The sequence below is a fragment of the Streptopelia decaocto genome (assembly GCF_964273445.1).
Source record: "Streptopelia decaocto genome assembly, chromosome: 3".
Lineage (NCBI taxonomy): Eukaryota > Metazoa > Chordata > Aves > Columbiformes > Columbidae > Streptopelia > Streptopelia decaocto.
The window spans coordinates 96,620,780-96,640,682 of record NC_138656.1 but is presented as its reverse complement, the minus strand read 5'-3'; the positions used below and the strand labels follow the sequence as shown (position 1 = coordinate 96,640,682).

Genomic DNA, 19,903 nt, shown 5'->3' with positions numbered 1-19,903 from the left:
TAAACAGAGTATTATTCCTTTATTATTATTATTACTCAATTTTTGCTAGAATGGCTTAGCATAACAGAAGATGAGAGACAGTGGATGTAAGTTGAAATGGGAAGTTCTGACTGAATATCAGCAAAACCTTTTTCACCATGAATAGACAAAAGCAGTAGAACAGGTTGTGCAGTCTCCATCTTTGGAGGTTATAAAGACTCAACTGCATAAAGCCCTGAGCAACCTGGCCTGACCTCATAGCTTTGAGATCAGGAAGTTTGAAGTTCACTCTGATCCAAATTTTTATATGAATATGAATATTCAGTTCTTTAACCCATAATCTTTCCAGCATTCAGAATGTACTAATGTTTTAATGCAATGAAAGCTGCTCTTAATTGAATACTTTCTTAGTTTTTTTCTTTTTCATAATGTTAAACATATTCTCTAAACCACTGCATTCTACGATGCATTCCATGTTTGGTTGCATTTTAAGATAAAGTATCTGTTTCCAGACAACCATCTTCGTTTTCAGTAATTATTTTTTAGTACTGTAACTGGACAAGGGTAATGACCCATTTTGCAAAGGTTGCCTTTATAAGTATTTTAAAGCATTATTTAAAAAACATCTCTGTTGTAGATTCTGACTGTTTCCAGATGAAAAAATATTTTCTTTGGAGTTGAGACAACTGTATACTACTCAGGCATCAAGATCTAATGTTTTGGGGGAGGGAGATGCTGGTAGTTTTGGATCGCTTTGCATGTAAGACTTGAGTTGAAGTAACAGCATCAACTCTCTTGAGTGTCAGATTTACTTTGTTTACAAAAAGTAGTTGCTAGAACTTTTGGAAAAATTAATCTAAATTTAGGCAATTTTTCTGTCCAGTCACCTAAAGCTCCATGAATCTGTAAGATTCTTAAAAAGAAACATTTCCTGGACCATGTAGTAGGAAAGCATCTGCTATATTGTAGAGTCTCTACTTTTTTCTATAACCAATCAAACAATACCTACTATATTTAAAGAGAGCCTGGAGAATGAAGTATGAACTGACCAGCCTATATATTTCAGCTGTGACTGATACTTTTTCAAAAAGTATAATACTATGTTACTACTTAAAATGTATAATACTACGGTAATATTTATGTACCAAGTATTTATTTTAAATGTATGTTATTTCCTATTTTAACCAAAAATGTAAGAAGCAATTTTGAGGCTTTACATTTTACAGAATGATGGAAGCATAAGTAATAGTTCCATTAAAATCTAGCACTTTGATTTGAAAGTTTGTAGGGGGTGAGACTGGACATTAGCTTGTAGCTTCATTTTCACAGGTAGGAATGCTATTCTTTGAGAATCCAAGCCAGTGGGTCACAGAAGGAGATTGCAGCATTACCTCAGTGTGCCCTTCATGATGACAGAACAGCTCCTACTAGCCACTGACTTAAGTGGAAAATCTCCTTGCAGTATTACTCATCTTAGTCATCCACCTTCCAGAAATGTATTTATTGCCTGGAATTAGGATTCAATAGGCATTGCAGACAGGTTCCTATTGCCCTGAAGACTGCACTGCCATTCACTATATTGGCACATGTATCTTATCCTATAACGTACTGTACTATTTGTTATCTTTGTGCATCTTGTGTATTACACTCACCCAGTGTGCACTAGTAAAATATACATTCTCTCTGTTGGGAAAAAAATTATTACTAAAACTGGTTTAGGCAATAGGTGAAAAATGGAGTAAACGTTTTCTGAGTGAAATGAAAAAATGTCATATTTCATACGAAAGAAGGTCATGCATCTACACAGTCTAGAATGGTTTTTACTACATAATTTTTAATTCAGATCTGATTTTTCTGCTTACCTGTATTTTAGTTCTTCACTTGCTAGAGAGAAGTGGTCATATAATGAATATGCCTCGTTTCCTTCCCAGTCTTGCAGGTGTATTTTGAGAACGTAACGCTTCTGATTAGTCAGCTGAGAAACAAACTCATTTCCCAGCCAGTACTCCCCAGCAGGATCGCCAAATCCCTGTAATTCAAGTTGTATATTTAAATAACTTTGTTTTGTTTTTTTTTTTCTTCAAGTTTGAAATGATCACTTTATCAGTTTTTAAGTTTAATAGTTTTCAGTCTGTCAACTAAGAATTTTACTGTGTCTGTGAGGGTTATACATCTGTAATATTTCAAAAAGCTAATTTCAGCAAAGACAAACTCTGGAATCTGAAATAATGAATCAATATTATTTAGTAGATTTGGAGAAGTTTCTCCTGTTGCCACTAGAAACACAAATATAAATATCATGGCATATCATGGAACAGTTGATTAAAGAAAAGTGAGGTTCCTCTAAAAACAAACATCACACTTGCAAGTCTGCTTAGGCAAACAACTTCCACTACTCTGACATTTTCTAAATTAATGTCTAAGCACAAAGACGACTTCTAAAACCTGCTTACATTCTAAGGATGCTATTAATATCACTTTATTGTATCGGATCTCAGATAATAACAACAAATAATATTAAGGCTTCAGAAAATATTGTGTACCATCTTGTACTCTTTCCATGTCCGGTGAAAGTCCACGCTGCCATCTTCACGTTTCTGAATGACCGTCCAACCTCCTCCACCAGTTTCCATGTCACAGTAGGCCTACCAGAGTAAGCATGGAACAGCGTAAGTGCATGAAGTCACATGGAAACAACAATACAAAGCATGCACTTTGCATAATTCTATATAGGGGCAAGTTTCAAAATGTACAAGTGCAAAATGTCTGTTAAACTAAAAGTTATGTTTTTCACAGCTTTCATACAAATCAGTTGTGCTTGTGCAGTGCTGAGGTACTGCAGATTTGTTCCCGAAGGGAGAAGCGATTTAGTAGGAACTGAAAAACATAGTAAGAAGTTGAAGAAGAGAAGTCCATCAAAATCTCATGTAGATTTTTTCTATCAGTAGCAATTTCATAAAGTTTGTGTAAATTTGGGATTATAATTTTTCCACACCAAAAAATTTCATGTCAGCCATCTCTAAGTGCTTCTAAAAGATGCCAGTTTTATGCCCTTGGAAAGGGAAATCCTTTTCTTTCTTGGGTGGAAAGCGTGGCATAGGCAAGGGGAGTGTACTTGTCACATCATCTCCTTCTAGTGTCATAGTAAATGTTTTAAGAGATGAGAAGATTACTGTTTGAGATTTCTGTGTATAGTTTCTAACTGCTGTACTTTGTGGTTGTGCACTTGCCCCCTTGAACTAGTTAAAAAGTGAAAATTATTTCGCCACCTATCGAGTAAGCATCGTACAGTGAAACATTTTGCTTTCAGGCTCTTTCAAGGCCTCACATACTCAGCTTTGCTCACAGAGTGATTCCTTTGCTTTCCAGATAATTTACATAGAAATCAATTATCTGAATAAACAACATGAAAATATTTACTATAAAACTAGAACTTCAAATTTACATATACACTTCATTTTTAATTTAGGAAAGAATAAAGTCAATGAAGAAAAATGGCAGTAAAGATTACAGAAAATTATTAATAAAATAAGTTGATGTACTTTTCATTACTTTTAACGAAAAATACTTAAGTGAATGGTGTATATTCATAAGTAATTTTAAGGATGCTGATAGCCTATTCAGTAAAATTAAGGAAAGGATTTGCTTAGTTTAAAATAAACACAGTAAATTGCTGTGTCAGTCTGCAGAGGGAACAATTTCTTCATAATTTATGTGAAAGACGAGGGGAGAGGAGGCATTTATTTGAACTATAGCTTCTTTAAAAAAAAAATCTCTATTCTCCAGTAAAATGATAAGCATATGAGGCTCTCTGTAACACTCATTACTAGAACAGAACTCTTCTGACCTTTCAGCCTAGCCTAGGTATTATATTCAAAAGGAAGAAATGTAACATTTCATAAAACTAGTAAAAATAGATACCAAGATTAGGCAGGCAGCAGGAGTCTTCAAACAGATGCCAAAAAGAATAAAGAGATTAGCCTCTCAAATTACAACAAATTGTCAAGGGGAATATTTGATTTATCTTGTGAACTGCTTCAGTACTTACAGTTCTAGCAGCTGTAGCACTGGGAGGGCTAAGGTCAGCTCTTTATACTTTTCACCTTCAGCTAAAGATCAGCACTGTATTTTTGAAAATGCCATAAGGTACGTGTAACCAGAAGTGGCCCCTTTTCCAAGGATTACAAGCACGTAAGCCATCAGTTTGATGCCTTCACTGTCTAGGAAGTTGACTTTCAGAACAAGTATCTTTTTGTCTTGTACCTTAGGGTATTTGAGGTGTGTTTTCAGACCTACTTTCTGAGTGGTAAGGCTCTGGCTGAGCTATTAGGATGAAGATCCACTACAGTTTTTATACCAAATCAAGTGCTGTTAGCGCCTCTGTGCAGTTTCTCTTTGCATCACTTTTGGCCGTTGTCTGAACACTTTTGAGTCACGATGCTCAATGATTTTGTGTTCTGCTATCTTTAGCTCCTAGAGATGTTACTAGATAAGAATTGCGGTCTTAGTTTCCTTGTTCTGGAAAAAAAATAACTACACATGTGGTTTATAATGTAATTTAACCTAGTACCAGTTACCAGTGAAAAAGACAGATGACGACACTCTTGAAATTTGCAAAAAATCCCTCATCTGACCTCTTATTGTATCGGAGAAGCTACACATATGCTCTTTTTTAATGCTTGGGGTTGGAAACAATTTGTGTATATGTATTTTAGACACACAGTCAATGGCTTGGGCTCCTTTTGAAATCTCTATCTAGTTGTTTGAATGACCACCTTTTAGGAAAGTTATGCAACCCCTTTTTTGTTGGTAAATTCAAACTTGCCCAAATCACTTTCTGCAATAAAGTTTTGGTTAAAGGGGCCTCAGCTTGGAATGTGTGTTGATTCTGGGATGAAAATTCAGCTCAACAGAGGTAGAAATAGGGAAGAGCTCAGACAGTGCTTCAGCAAGTATTTTAAGTTTTGAGGTAATGTGCTGGTAATAGTTGTGATAACAGCTGAGCTAATGTATCAGGGTCATCCAGACTCAACTATTCTGCCTGGTTAGGACCAGGAGGTTAATTGGTTCAGATAACTGCTGTAAACATGAAGCTGTTGACTTTTCGTGGGTTCGCCTCTGCCATTTTTCCTCACGTCAGCAGTCTTTGGCTGTTTTTCCTCTGTGTTTTTGAAAGGACTTAGCTTTTGTCCTGGTGCAGAACAGGAAAGCTTGAAAGCTTGAAAATATTAATGGAATGAAATAATTGTTTTCCTCTCAGCTCTCGTATGCAATTCTTTAGTTTTGGATTATGATGGGAGACAAACTAGTAAAGTGGGGTCGGTTACAGATTACACAGAAGTTGTTTATAAGCCTGTTGGGAGGTCAGAAGGTGTTACAAGAGGAAAAGACAAAAACATAAACAGTAGTGCAGCACTTTTGGCAAATAAAAAAGGTCATTCTGTTTCCTGGTCCGAGTGGTCATCCACATCATAAACAGTTGACAATGGTGTAACGTGTTGATTATCCCTAAACCTTCACTTCCCTTGACAACTCCTCTTGTGCATTTATATTTGTATAAAAAACTTGCATCAGATTAAAACGTTTTTGTCTCTTATTTTTCATGTCATATAGTAAGCAAAACCTTCACTGTCTTTTTAGGTGTCTTTTGTGTTCTATATGCAGTGGGCAGAATAAGACTAAAAGTCTTTCATATTATTAAATGAATTAGTAATTTAATTAGATTTTTACACTTTAATTACATTTTTAACCTAGTCAGTTATTAAAATGAGTATATTTGCAAAGTGTTTTAAGCCTTCATGTTCAAATGTAAAGCATTTAATATTTTCTAGTCTAGCAAATTTCCAATTGTGTTTTTGTTTCAGGGAAATAATATTTTGGTAGGTTTTAGTTTTGTAGAAATGTGCATTATTCTGACTTCTCATATCACATGAATTGCCTTAACATTTATGGCTTTGAAAATGCAGTGTCAGAGTTTATGACAAATTTTCATTCTGTAATATGGCATGCACTTGTGTTTGCTTTTAGAAAAAAATGCGTACTCTATATAATATATATGATAGTAAAATTAAAACGAAAGGTAAATGCTTGAGACAAGTAATATTAAGAGATTCAAGGAATGTAACCCTTCCTCAGATGTCTAACAGAGACTGCTGCAATCTATTACTTTAGAGATGCAGTAGCTTGCATCTCCTTAAGCATTTAAAAGTGATTGTAGATATCTATGCTACTTAAATACTATTCTGCTTCATGTGTATTAAAACACTTTATTGCATCTTATATAACTGTTTTTCTCACAAAACAGATGTACTGAATATAGACTAGACTACTCAAAAGGAAAATCAGCCTCTTTTTTCGCCTCAAAAAAAAAAATCATCTCTAGATGACATCTGCAAAAATTGCAGGTTTTATGTATTGTATTTTATAGATCTTACCCAAACAAATTGCTTATTTCCTTTAGTTGAGAGCTTTGTAAGGGTAAAGATCAAAGTCTGGCTTGGGCTAGATGAAGTTCTGGCACTTCAAAGACTAGTCACTGGTGAACTTAATTTCTAAACCTTTTCTGTCAAAACTTAGAAAAGAAACATACTTTCTCTGTCAGAGTTTTCCTATTGCTTTTCCACATGTGCCCTCATTTTTGTCTTTTTTTGTACATTTTCTGTTAGTTTTTTCCCCAAGTATTTCTGATATAAGTAGAGCCTTAGGAATCCCATAAAATATTTCATTTTATTGTAATGAAACATCTACAATATAAAATAATAAAATAAAAACATTAGAAAATTATGTAGTGTTTGTCTAAGAAATATATTAAGCATTTTTGCCTATATTCAAATGTCTCTTAGCCTCCTCAGCATGCTGTGTCTGTAAAGTTGAAAACAAACATTCATCATTTGAGCCCTGTTACTCAGAATGCTCACTGGAGATTTTGGTCTTTATCCTCCCAGTCCACTTGGAACTTTTCTCCCTTTCAGGTTTTACCAATTTTTTCAACTGAATTATACTATCTGAAGCTTTATCATTTTATTTACTTGCGTAGATGGAGCATCTCTGTCAGGCATCCAATGTTTCATCCTCTGAGTGCCATTTTTAGCTCGAGGTCTCTTCTATAGAGGTATGGGGTATTGCTTTAACTTAAATTGACATTGAAATTCATTTCAGTTAAACATGTAGGGGAAAAAAATCCACAGGTGAATTTAAACTGATATAGTGAAAACACTGTAAACTCTCACTTTTTATTTAAATCAGAACAGTGCTTTCCAGGAAATTCCTCTCTGATACTCAGTGTCAGTTGTGCTGATCTAATTGCTAATCTAATTGTTAAACAAATGCTCTTAAAACTCTGTGTAACAAAGAACTGGAACCCCATACATGAGTCCAGTGCTAGTAGATTGCTTACACGAGTACATAACCATGAGTACTCTTCCGTGCCCCTGATATTTCCTCTTTTTGCCACCTGAAGGGACTTGGGCATATGAAAGAACTAAGAAGTTAGAGGAGATAGGCGATTGCTGATCATGCAGAGCAATTGTGTTGGAGATTTTATAAAGAAATTACAGTACTATATTGCTTTAATTGCGTTAAGTATGTGGAAAGAAAGAATGAAATTCTGGCACACTGAAGTGAACAACAAATTGCTCGTTCATTTCAATAGAGCCAAGATTTCACCTAAAGGACTTCTTCCTGTGAGACAGACAGATCTATAAGTGATGAAATGCTTAAAAAAGCATGATAGGGAATAAACTTCACTGTTAATGTAGCATATTTACCAGATCAAATAACTTTTTAACAGATGGTATGCCTATGTAGGTAGCCATCTTACCTTCTTTTCTTGTGCAGTGTTTGGAACTGTTAAGGTGTAGATTCCACTTGTTGTCAGTCCAGATTTGAAAGCTTCAGCACAGTCTTTGAAGCTGATTTGCTCCTCTTTAGCGATGAAGTTGTTCTTAGCTGCTAAAGATACAATAGAAATTGAAGGCATTAAGAGGAGATTAATAAAAGTTACTAAGAAGCAATTAATAATCTAATCAGCTTAAAGCTTTGCAGTTCCAAAAAATACGCCTGGTCCTGAAAGAAGTGACAGCTCGAAGGATCAATTATGTGTATTATTACTTTATATTATTTAGAGATGTTATTCTGATGAGCGTTGTTGCTTGATAGGTTGCAAAGTGCTGACATTTACAAATACGTCAAATAAAAAAACCCCAGGACACAGCATCTCATCAGCTGAACAGTTTCTGCTTCCAGTCATTGCCTTTGCTGAACTCCTACATGCATCACAACCTCTACCCACATTACCTACTGTTACAAACATACCTCACTAGCAACTGATTATATTAATGACAGCCTTTGTCCAGTACTCTAATATTGTGAAATATAACATAAGAGTTATGAAATATTTTATATACAGCTGACTGGAATAACTACTCTTACAAAGTTTTAGCTAATTTTTCTGCCCCTGTGCTGAGCAGGAGCCACTTTATATGTCCCAAGCAAAAGCCTGGTAGCTCAGCCCAGCCCACTAAAGAAACATCCCTTCTGGAATTCATTTGTGTAAAAAATACATTGTAATATGCCTAAGCCTCCTTATTTTACAGAACAATCTAAGGCTCATCTTCTTGTTCAGTTCTTTATTAACTATGGAGGTTGGAATTTCCTGGCATTTCTCCTGCTGACTGATATTTCATATTTGACCCTTTTGGGGTTGGTTCTGTGTATTTTCCCTTTTAATTTAATCTAACAAGCACAGCCAGTTAGTGCAAAGTTTTAGGTGCCATATAAATCATGCTTGTATTACAGTTGCTTATTATGCTCTTTTTAGCTTGCTTATTCATTATTTACCTGTTTACATGCTTTGCCTTAAATATAAAAATAACACGTTCAGTGTTTTAATTGCTTTTCCACACTCTTTTGTTTGTATATGGTCTTAGAAGCTTTCCCTGCTAATTTTGTCTTTTTGGCAAACATTCATTATTTTTTCCACTCTGGGTTTAACAGTGTTGTAGCCAACATGACTTTGTCTTGTTTACTTATTTGTGCACTAGCATAGCAGATAACATCAGCAGGAACATGTACAGCCTTGGTAATGGTATTTAAGGGGACAGTGTCAGTTATTCAGACAAAAAACTTGGGATTTACTTTGTTTAGAAAAACCTACAACATCATATTATTTAGAACACTATTGAAAGCAAGGACTTACGAACACACTTTTCCTTTTTTGTGATCCAGCTTACAGTGATGTAGCATAGTCCATCTATACTGTCTTTTAAGTTGTTATGAAAACTGTTTTGAATTTTTCCTGGTATTTAATTTTAAATCTTTTTTTAGAGGTTTTATACACTTATGTGTTTCCAGCCCTGAGAACCTGACAGGCAAACATGCCAGATTCCTTGTCTTTTAGATATTAATAAAACAACTATACCTTCTTAATTTGTCAAAGTTTCATATCAGACAAGAAATTCAAGTGAAGGAATTTGTTAATTTGTTTAGTTATAACTTTCATTTTATGGTTTGTGTGGGTTTTTTATGGAGCATATGAATCAGCATAAATTTGGAAGCTACGCTTGGTGGCTATGATTTGTTGCAGGGCTGTCAGGCATTTAGGGGTGAGATTATTGCCTGTAAAATTTGCTAGGTTGAGGGATTTTTAGGACAAACGGGGAAGCTTCAGTAAAAGACTGGAGGACTTTTGGGACCACCTGCTGCCCTGGACTGGTGCTTTCTGTTTGGGGCATATAAAAACTGGGTCAGTACTGATTTCTTTGCCTTCAATAGCCACTATAATTTGTCCTTTCTTTGATCAACTCTGTGTGCATCAAGAAATGAGCAGTGGCAGAAGTAACCTTTGTGAGCCAGGAAGAGAATCTACATCATGCAGCCTAACCCAGATATGTGGTCAAGGGAGTGGGTATTGCCAGACGAGTGAATGCCATGTGAGATGAATCACACTTGGCATCTCTGGATTTTGTTGAACCACTGGAGAAATGGGCAGGGAAACCAATCAAAACCACAGAAGATGAGCAAAATGTTGAAAAGAAACCACATAAACGTTGTGGTTGTTCCCCCCACCCCTAAAAATAGGTTAGTTAACTCAGATGTAGAATTTAAATGGAAAAAAAATGCTTTTTGAGAAGCAGAAGTGTGAGGAAACTGGTAGTAAGACTTTAGACATAATAATGTACACAACTTAGGGAATGTCACTCAAATGATATAAGCGTGTCTGCTTTTACTTACAGTTTGGTGTAGATATCATAGTAAGCAAGTTATGAACAGTCTCCATCAGATCATGTTGCTGTTTTTGTAGTACTGAGTTGTTTACTGTAGCTGTAACTAACTGCTTTTCTAGTTCTTCTATAGTAGAATTCTGCTTGGCTACTAGGACTTGAAGCTGATCTTTTTCATCTTTTATTGACTGCAGCTGAAGTGTGTGCTTGTCTTCCATCTCAAGAACTCTTTTTTCTAGAAAGCTAAATAAAAGATTACAGTTAGGCTCTCAAAAAGCAACTGTGGGCTCATGTAAAGAGAATCAAGCCTGTTGCAGAAGTTTCTTTCTTCATAAGTACTCAACTTCATTCATAATGCTGTGCATGCAGTAGAAAGCTAGATGAAAGCTGAGTTTGGTTTGATATAGGTGCTTTATTATACAACTAATTAGTACGTTAATAAACAATATTATCAAGTATAGTCTGTATTGCAGGCTTTTAAAGTGTAACAATGGGGTTTTTGATAATTCAGCATTGTGAAAGGAAAGCATTGGGACCTGAAAAAAAGGATAGTAGTACTAGAAGTACAGGGAGTATAATATGGATGTAAAGCCAAACTATCCGTTACCTATGACTATAAGGTGTCTGGAGTACCATTTGCTCACAGGTTAGGCATAATAGTGAAAGATGTCATGTTTTTACCCTATTAAAAATTGAACTTACTTAAAGATGAACCTATGAATTTTTCAAATGTCCCGTAGTTATAATCAAATATATATTTAAAGAAAAAGTTACAGTTTTAAGACAGGGAAACATGCAAAAATTTTCTTGAAGTTGTGTTACCCATCTCCAGTTCTGGACCTGGCATGAGTAGGTAACTGGCTGGAAAATTATTTCATTGGTAATTGTTCTGATGCAGACTCTGAAAAATTTGATGTTAAAAGATGTATGGCTGGAAAGGAGAAGCTCACCTAAAATCCATTACTGTAACTGAAAAAAATCCTGAACTCTATAACTATGTTCCAAGCAGATTAGCTCAACGTCATATCATCTTTTGTTTGGTGAGAAATAATGCTTTTATGTTTCTGTGGGTTTTTTTACAAAGGTGATCTAAAATCTGCTGCTGAGTTCCAACGCAAAAAAGAAAAAAAAAAAAAAGTAACATTTTAAAATTCAGTATTTACTTTGCTTTCCATTTGATAAGGATGCTTGTTTTTATTAAGCTGGCAGATAAGACCTTTAGGGAGCATATATAAACGCAGTAGAGTAGTGAACAAAAATGTCAAAACATGTCTCCTTTTTTTTAAAGCTAATTCTTTTAAAATAAAAAGCACTTTGCACATATGGTTCTCATTGAAAAACACAGCTTTGAAGGAGAAAATTTACTGTTATTGCTGCTTTTAGATTTCTCTGTAAACTATTTATTGCCAAAAGTAAAATAAGACCCTGGTGATAGGAGAACAAAACTAGCTGGAAAAAGGTATGAGCGTTTGGCCAACAGCTGAGTGCAGAAATGGACAGAAGTAACAGTTGGTGATCAGTCTGAATTTCTGAAGATTGATTAGTTAAGGGACATTGAATATGAGTAGTAGTTGACTTTTCTTACCATGTCAGAAAAACCTGTGGAAATTACATGATTGTGTATTAGGATAGCTGTGTACTACCTGACAATAAAATTTTAGAGATGTGGTTGCACTGGCTTAGTTTGAGTCAAGCTACATAATCCATAACTTCATCTGGATAAGTCTAAAGAAGAACATGAATTGGCTACAACTGAAGTACTGAGAAGTGCTTAAGAACCTTAAGCTCCTCATAAAAAGGTAAGCTTTAGATAGTGAAGAATTATATATAAACAGAACACAAGAAGAATAAACTTGCATGATTGTCTAGGACTTCAATAATATATGACCTTTGTAATGAGCGCAGCTGGGTGTGGGGAGCTTCTGTACAAGGCCCTATTTTTTTTTACTTGAGTATATTTGTCCTTAAACCCATTAGAAGGTCATTTCAGGGAATAGCAATAAACTTACCTGTTTTTTTCTTGTAATTTAGTTATCTCGTTCGTCTGATCTGAAATCTGTCTTTCTAGTTTGTTTGTTGAAAGAGAGTGTTCCAAAAGCTGAAGTTCAAGTCTGGTTGTCTGGTTTAATACCTAAATAAAAGTTATAAAAATATTCAAAAATCAATACTCTTCTTTTAAGTAAATTGTAATTTATTTATGTTGTGAAATCATGCAAATCTTTAAGCCTATAATTGAAAAAATGTTTTTGAACACTTAATTTGAGCAATAATGCTCATAGAATTAGAATTAAGAATAACACAGAGTTACACTACTTTTTTGTTACACTACCATATATCATTGAGAATATTTCAGTAGTATGCTACGTTTTGGATCCATGGCTGAGAGCTACTGTGCGTTTTAGTTTTGCTGTCATACCTTGTCCTCTGTTATGATATTCTTATTCTATTACTGGAACTATCATGATTGTTGTTCAGAGAATAATTTAAATTGAGTTGTTTTCTCAATCTGGTGTAGAAAGAAAGTACTTTGCTTATCTCTCACTAGTTGAAATCTTGGCCCAGTCCTGAAATCACTAGACAGTTTCCTCTTAGCTATTTTCCTTAATCCCAAATTGTATTTTAAAGTGTTTATCATGTGAACCGCACTTTTGTTGATTCATTCCTTGCATGTTAATGTTAGCTTTTCTATACATATTGTTTACTGTCTACATTTATTTGCATCTTTAAATGAAGAAATGCAGATATTAGGAAATATGGAAGATACTTTTCAGTTTGTATCGGATTGTATTACTTTTAGGCGTGTTTTCTAGAAATATTTTCTCATTGTTTTAGAACAGCTTTTTTTAATCCAGCAGAATCTGGCTTTCCTTGGCAGGAAGAATTGATTACTCATGTCCTTCATGTTAAACAGTCATTCAGGACATGATTTCACACTTCAGTGTAATTGAAAACTATTGCCAAAAGTAAGTGTCCTTGAGAGAGCAATTGTTTGGTTAATTTCCTTATGTTGCTAATTAAGCTCTTAACCCAGTCACCAGTAATTTCAAGCAGAGAAGGAAAGTTACAGTGATGATTTTCTTCCTCTGAGCAGAAAATAATTGAATAATTTCCATAAAGATGTTACTGTGAATTAATAAACACATTCTCTCAACATGTGCAAAACACTGGGCTCCTGCATAATGAGAAAGTTGAATTCAGTATGCCTGTGAGCTATGAACTATCACTTAATCAAAGAGTTCACAAAGCTTGTTTTAGATTAAAAAATGTAATTTAAATCATTGGATGAATTCTACAGACAGTAAAATGTCTAACAAGGATTTTAGGTTTGCATGCAATTTGCATGATATAAAATGTTATGTGCTGCATGCTATATTCATTATTTGTGTTAGGAATTACATATCTGAGTTTTCCTACCATGTTAGCAAAACTACAAATACATACCATTCTACATTGATTTGACTTGTCCTCAGAACATATTAAAAACTGTGTTCTATTTCACAGAAAGTCTTATTGTAGTTAATGCTTTTCAATTAAAGCAATAGTTAAAGATAAACCCTTTTTTTTGTTGTTTGAAATAAATTAGATAACAATATGTGCAGCAGGCAACTTTACTGCTATGTGAATATACTTTCCTAGTAGCCTCATCCTAATTCTCTTTTTCTTGATCCATATCTGAGTCGTTTATTTATTCTTCTGTTAAATAAAAGTAACATAGTGCATTGTGCTGGAAATTAACTGTTAACCCACTTATAGTATCTGTGAAAATATTCATAAAAAGAAGCATTTTTCTTGATAAGAAGTTTTAAAAAATACAAAAGAAAAAGTAAATGTAAAAAAGCAATTGACCTGGTAAATGGAACAAAGGCAGTTTGAAGGAACTCTTCTAGCTAAGATCTGGTGGTGAAAGGTGAATGATCAACAGAGATACACAACAAGGCCGGTACCAAAGCTTACTAGTAGCCAACAGATGCTTGCACATAGTATAGTAGTTTTAAGTACATTATCTTTAAAGATTAATGTAACAATTATCTTGCTGGTGATACTTCAAATGCTGCTGTAATGGAATTCATTCAAGTGACAACAGTGAGCTTGAGATGGAACAATGAATGGAACCAAATACTAATATTTCCCTAAGCTGGGTAGAGCTGTTGATTAAAATGATTGACTTCTAATTGTTGAACATGTATAGTTGTAGGTGTTTGGGAAGTAGAAGCATTTTTAGGTTGAAATTCATTACTTACTTGTGCTTCAACATCTGTTAATTTGCGGGTCTGTTCAGCTGTTTGATTTAGTAAGTTTGTGCCTATTTCAATCATTACTGCAGTCTGGTTCTGCACTGCAGTTTGCTGGATCTCTACCATTTCTTTCTTCATACTGTCTTGGATGTAATTCTCAAGCTACATGGGAAAGGAAAGAGAGAAGATAGTTGCATTCTTTAAATGTTGGAAGGGGGGGTAGTACAGTAAGCCTGCTGGCCGCCTTGCTAAACAAATTTGTTCCTTGTCCTTGTCTGTTACACATTTGTGTGAAGTTTCCCAATGTTAAGCTCTGTGAGAGGAAGGGCAAATAGGACAAGGAATGTGTGGCCACCCGTGGTCTAAAGGCAGGAACAGAGATTTGCAGGAGGTAAGCAGAAGGCACAGCGGTGAGAACGCTGGCGGACACTTGGAAGCCTCAGTGCTCCCACTGTTGTAACCACCAGAGGAGCTTCACCAGCTTCAGCAACGATGGGAATTTTTTGGAAGACAAAAGCTTAGGAGTTTAGTCATCTTCCTGTATCTAGACTTAAATGTTTTCAAAAGCATATTTCATCACATGGCTAGAAGTCAGAGAAGAGGTCAGATGTCACTTAACACTCTTATGTGCACATTTTTGTCAGAGAGAATTTCAAATAAAGACACAAAACAGTAGGAAAACCTATAAATACTCTAAATACTTAATATTTGGGAATGCAAAAGCTGTCTTAAATACTTGATTCTGAAGCCATTTCTATGTCTAAACTAATAAGGCTTTTTTCGGTAGTCATAACAGAGTACACTGCTTTCAAGGAAATCAAGTAGAAAATTAGTAGCAAGGAGAAAATTCATTTAACCTTTCATGAAGTCTTTCTTTCCACACCTTTGGATTATCCAAAGGCAGTCAGACTTTTCTCCATGTTTCCTTAATGTAATTTTCTCAATAACTTTAAAAATATTTCCTATTTCTTTCATGAGTCATTGCTTGTGTTTGAAGTCTCTGTTAAAAATCTGGGCCCTGTGGTTATTTTTTTGTTGTTGACTGAGAAATTTTCTAGAATCAAACTTCTACTTCACTCCAACATTGTTCTAGCAAGAGAACCATCATAATTTTTGAGTTTCATGCTGTACCTACAAAGAGGATACTAGCTAATCATAAACAGTTAGTGTCATTAAGCACAAATTATAAAGCATCACCAATACCTAATCTAAGGAAAATGGTAAAACAAGTTAATATCTTGATTTTTTTAAAATATTATTTTGATAATCCTATTTGGATATGAATGATGGTTTGCAGTGAGGAGGAGCTTTGATCATTATTGTATGGCTACTTTCCATAGCAGTGAGGAAAAAGCAGGTTATGATTTAATATTCTGTCAAACCATTGTTCAGATATAGCCATTCTACTTCTGACCAGCTAAAGATCAATTGCCAGATCTAACAGCTTGGAAAAGTTTCCCCCTTCAATATTTCTTGAGCAAGGACTGTTGTGGTTTTTGGTTTTTGTTTTTCTGACTCCACGGCTGTTTTTTAAAAGTGACAAATGACGAAAATAGAGTGGAGTAAGAAGTAAAAATTTCTAGAACTGGAAGTATATTCTTTGTTTGAAATAAGCATAATTTCTTTTTATCCAGTGTGACCAAACTGTCAAAGCAGTATTTGTTTGTTCACTCCTTCTCCCCATGCATCTGGTGAACTGAAATATACAACAGGTGTCAGATCTGACACAGGCTTTGATGGGCGTCTGTTACACTGTGCATAAGTGTACTTGCTTCCCAGATGAACCACCAGGATTTAAAAGTAGCCTTTTGAGAATCCTTAGGTGGGTTTTTGGTGATGTTGTGTTTGGGTTGTCATTTTCGCACAATCACCTTTTCGAATACTGAAAGTGACCACACAATCAACTGGGTTTTGGCACGATAATCTAACATGGATGTATTCAATTGCCGTTACACTATGGCAATTCAAGTTCTTCCCTATTCACAAGATCAGTTCTTAAGTGTTACTTTTTGCTCGAGGATATTCCTCGTTTTCAAAAGCTTCTCCACCAGAGACACGTCTAATTTGACCAAATGGATTTTTTTTTTTTACAACTTTGGTGACATCTTTTAGGTCAGCTTCTTCTTTTCTGCTAAAGTAAGATCAGCAGCCTCTAATTTTGTAGTAATGGTAAGATATCTTTGGGCCTTGAAGATTAGGCTATGAGATGTTAGAGCACAGTGATAATTTAGTTTAAAAAGTGGAGCAAGATTGTATTTAGTGCACTACAGTCCAAGGAGACGTGAAGTTCCAAAGGTTTTTATACAGATCAAAATAAGTAACTAAAGTTAGATTATACTTGATGAAGACTGAGACCAAAAATTAATGTGTCCCTCTGAAAAGGATAGACATCTGCAGATTAAACAATTTATATGAGTCCAAATTAACTTTAGAAATTGAAGCTGGAGAACTGGACATCACTGTAGACAACTGGAAAAGACCTTTGCTCAAATGCACCTCTGTTAAAAGAAAATCAAGAGAGAACTCCAGAATGCATTTTATTTGCTTTAGTGTCACAGTCAACTATTGTTTTGCCTTTATAAAGATGAAAGATATGGCCTCACCTGGAATACTCAGTCCACATCCACAGTTAGAAGGAACATTGGAAAAACAAGGGCCATAGAGAGAAAAAAGGAGTGAGATATCTCAGGTGTCAGAGAGCTACAATATGAGAAATCATTGAAAATATTGTGACTTTTTTTAACTTAGAAAAAAAGGATGACCACTACCACCACTGCACACACACACACACAAAAAAAAAAAAAAGGGCGGGGGGGAGCAATAAATAGTTCAACAAAGAAAGATTGATCAATATTGGATATTAAACCTCATGCTTCAAGACTGGTTCTTTGTTCACTTAGCGAGAGATCAGAACGAGAATCTGAGTAAAGTCGTGTCTGCAAATAGGATTACAGAACTGCATGACTTCTTTGAAAATGTTATCACTGAGCTATTCCAAAACCCACTACTAGAAAATGAGTTAATTCTGGGCTTAAAGGTAGGATAAACATTTTAAGGTAGGCTTAGGCAATTTCCCAGTTGAAACACACAGCCGTAAGGTTGTTCTGATTACAGTGCGACGAAACTTGTGATTACAATTTAAGGCATCTGGTGGTTCTGGTTGCCAGATTTTTATACCATTGTCACTATGCTTGCAACCTTAGAAAGCAGTTTTGTTTGGACACACAGATCTGCACTTTGGTAATTTGTCTTTAATATCTGTAAGTATAAGCCTTTTGCCAAGTATCTAAGCTCTACAATATCTACTCTTTTCTCAAATAGTATCTCATTCATGTGATGTATTCCAAATCATTGAAATATTATCTTGGCTCCAGTTTAACAGCTTGTCTTCAAATCTGTTCTTCAACTTAAAAATATTCAATAAGCAACTTAGGGCATATGCTATTACTGCTTACTTGAAAGTATGAAATATGAATATCAAAAGGGATTTATTTTAAAATTTATGGGCAGTATCATGATCTGTCTCATTTATTCTAATTTAGAGCAACATGAAGCACCAAAATTATATTGACTTAGTGACTGCCTTTGGAGGTTCTTATGCTTTTTTTCTTTTCTTAAACATCCTACAAAACATGACTACATAGACCCCTTCTATTATTTCCTTCATACTCACTAATCCACTCTCACTTTTGTGCATTCTCTGCATGTACATATTGTATAATCTCTTTTCCTGACTTGAACAAAGATAAACACTCATTCTTTTTTCCTTATATTCACCTCCTTCTGCATTGTAAAATGCAAAACTGTAGAAAATAGGACTTTTAACAATTTATATATATATATATTTTTTTAGTGGCAGGTGCTTACTTTCATCTTTCTTCAAAGATGAACAAAAGACTTACTTTCATCCAAAATTCCCATCATCACCCACTGACCTTAGCAAGAGCAGAACATGTTCCCATTGCAAACCCTCGCAAAGCAAGACTCCAGGGCTTTCCCTGGCTGGGGGGTGAAAGACCTTTTTCAACAGAGGCTCCACTTAAGGCAGCCAAGGCTGAGCTTTACTGAAAACACTGAGGATTAGCAGCCGTTTTGCAAGACTGGAGTTCTTTGTGACACACTTTTTTTTCAGAGTACTATTCATCAGCTCTAGCCAAGGAGCCTCCTTCCTTTATAAGCAGTAGCACACTCAGAATTTCTGAGAAGGGGAGAATGACTTGGGTCATTGACAAGAGGGAATGGCACAGGAATTAAATGCTTCAGTCCCTATCCATGAGTTCAGAAGCTTGGCACTTTGTTTGAACCTCATGTCTGCCTTCTCCAATATTTTGCTCAAATTTGGAAGATGCAGCAGGGATTATTTGCCAGATTTCTTCTTTTCCACATGGCAAGTTACGGGAAGATAATTTTTAATCTCTTTTTAATTCAATTAATAGCTGGCTATAAGCCTTAAATGTTAATATATGTTAACCTTGATTACAGGATAGTTATTTTGGACAAAGTAATTGTCAAAACCCAATAGCTGACTATTAGTGATGCATCTTTTTTTCAGAAATTCTGTTTGTGAGGGTGTAAGTCAATCAATGAATCCCGTCTTAAGAAAATTGCAGAGAAGGAAAGAGATTGTAATAACTCCATATTTCAAAGAGGGACTAGTTAGTTGGTATCATGTCAGTGATTCTTCGTGAGATTTTTTTCATGAAACATTCTATTTTTTGTGTAAGGCTTTGGCTGGCGTGTATTCTTGAAGAAAGTAAATATAAAAAATTAAAGCACAGATGGCAAAAAAGCATGTCTCTTAGAGTATGCTTAAACTGGAAAAACAGCTGGGAAATTGAAAAAATTGTTTCACAATTAAAGTTTGTAATATAGTTGTGATGATGCACTTTTAGAGAGACAAAATTCTCTAAGGTCATCAGTCTGGGACTGTCATGTTTTATTACTTCAAATCATATAAAATCATAAAATTTGACAAAAATACTTCAGTTATGTTGCCAAAAGAATGAGGACAGATCAAACATATTGGAGCACATTCCAAAACATTGCTTTTATAGCCAAGATTGCTTGCTTTTAAGCAAGCTTTAAATTGGCAAGAAAGAAAAGACAACATGTAGAGTGTATGTTAAAAGAAATTTTTGTTTTCTAACCATTGGCAGAGATGGTATTAATCCTTTATGAAGGGTTGCCAATTCTTGCTTAAAGAAGAGCCTTCCTGATTACTGTTGTATAGTTTGTGTCCACATTACAGATCAATTTACTAAAAAATTAATGAGGGTCATTATCTTCCTGTAATTGCAGTGAAAACCAAATGTTGTCCTGCCATTAATTTGAAGTTTTAGATCCTTCACATTTTTGGCAGCAGCAGTCTGATAAATTTGGAATAGTTTAACTAAAACTAGCTTTCTTCAAATTTTCAAGGTGGAAAACTGAAGAATGTGCATAAGTTTTCCATGAGAAACAGCTATTCAG

The 19,903-nt window shown here is 34.9% G+C and overlaps 2 protein-coding genes across 6 annotated transcripts in view; one reads left to right on the top strand and one right to left on the bottom strand.

Moving 5' to 3' along the window:
• Positions 1-19,903, top strand: part of MCPH1 (microcephalin 1) — a 127,325-nt gene that overhangs the window by 53,461 nt on the left and 53,961 nt on the right. The window lies entirely within an intron of this gene.
• The window catches only part of ANGPT2 (angiopoietin 2), a 41,213-nt gene that overhangs the window by 5,127 nt on the left and 16,183 nt on the right, over positions 1-19,903 (bottom strand). The window contains exons 2-7 of one of the 4 annotated variants that reach the window (XM_082050038.1): positions 14,441-14,596; positions 12,209-12,330; positions 10,210-10,442; positions 7,799-7,929; positions 2,523-2,624; positions 1,842-2,008 (exon numbers count right to left, since the gene is read on the bottom strand). In XM_082050038.1, coding sequence (XP_081906164.1) covers positions 1,842-2,008; positions 2,523-2,624; positions 7,799-7,929; positions 10,210-10,442; positions 12,209-12,330; positions 14,441-14,596 — 911 coding nt within the window. The remainder of the gene's footprint in view (positions 1-1,841; positions 2,009-2,522; positions 2,625-7,798; positions 7,930-10,209; positions 10,443-12,208; positions 12,331-14,440; positions 14,597-19,903) is intronic. The other 3 variants (XM_082050039.1, XM_082050040.1, XM_082050041.1) reach the window with 3 other exon arrangements.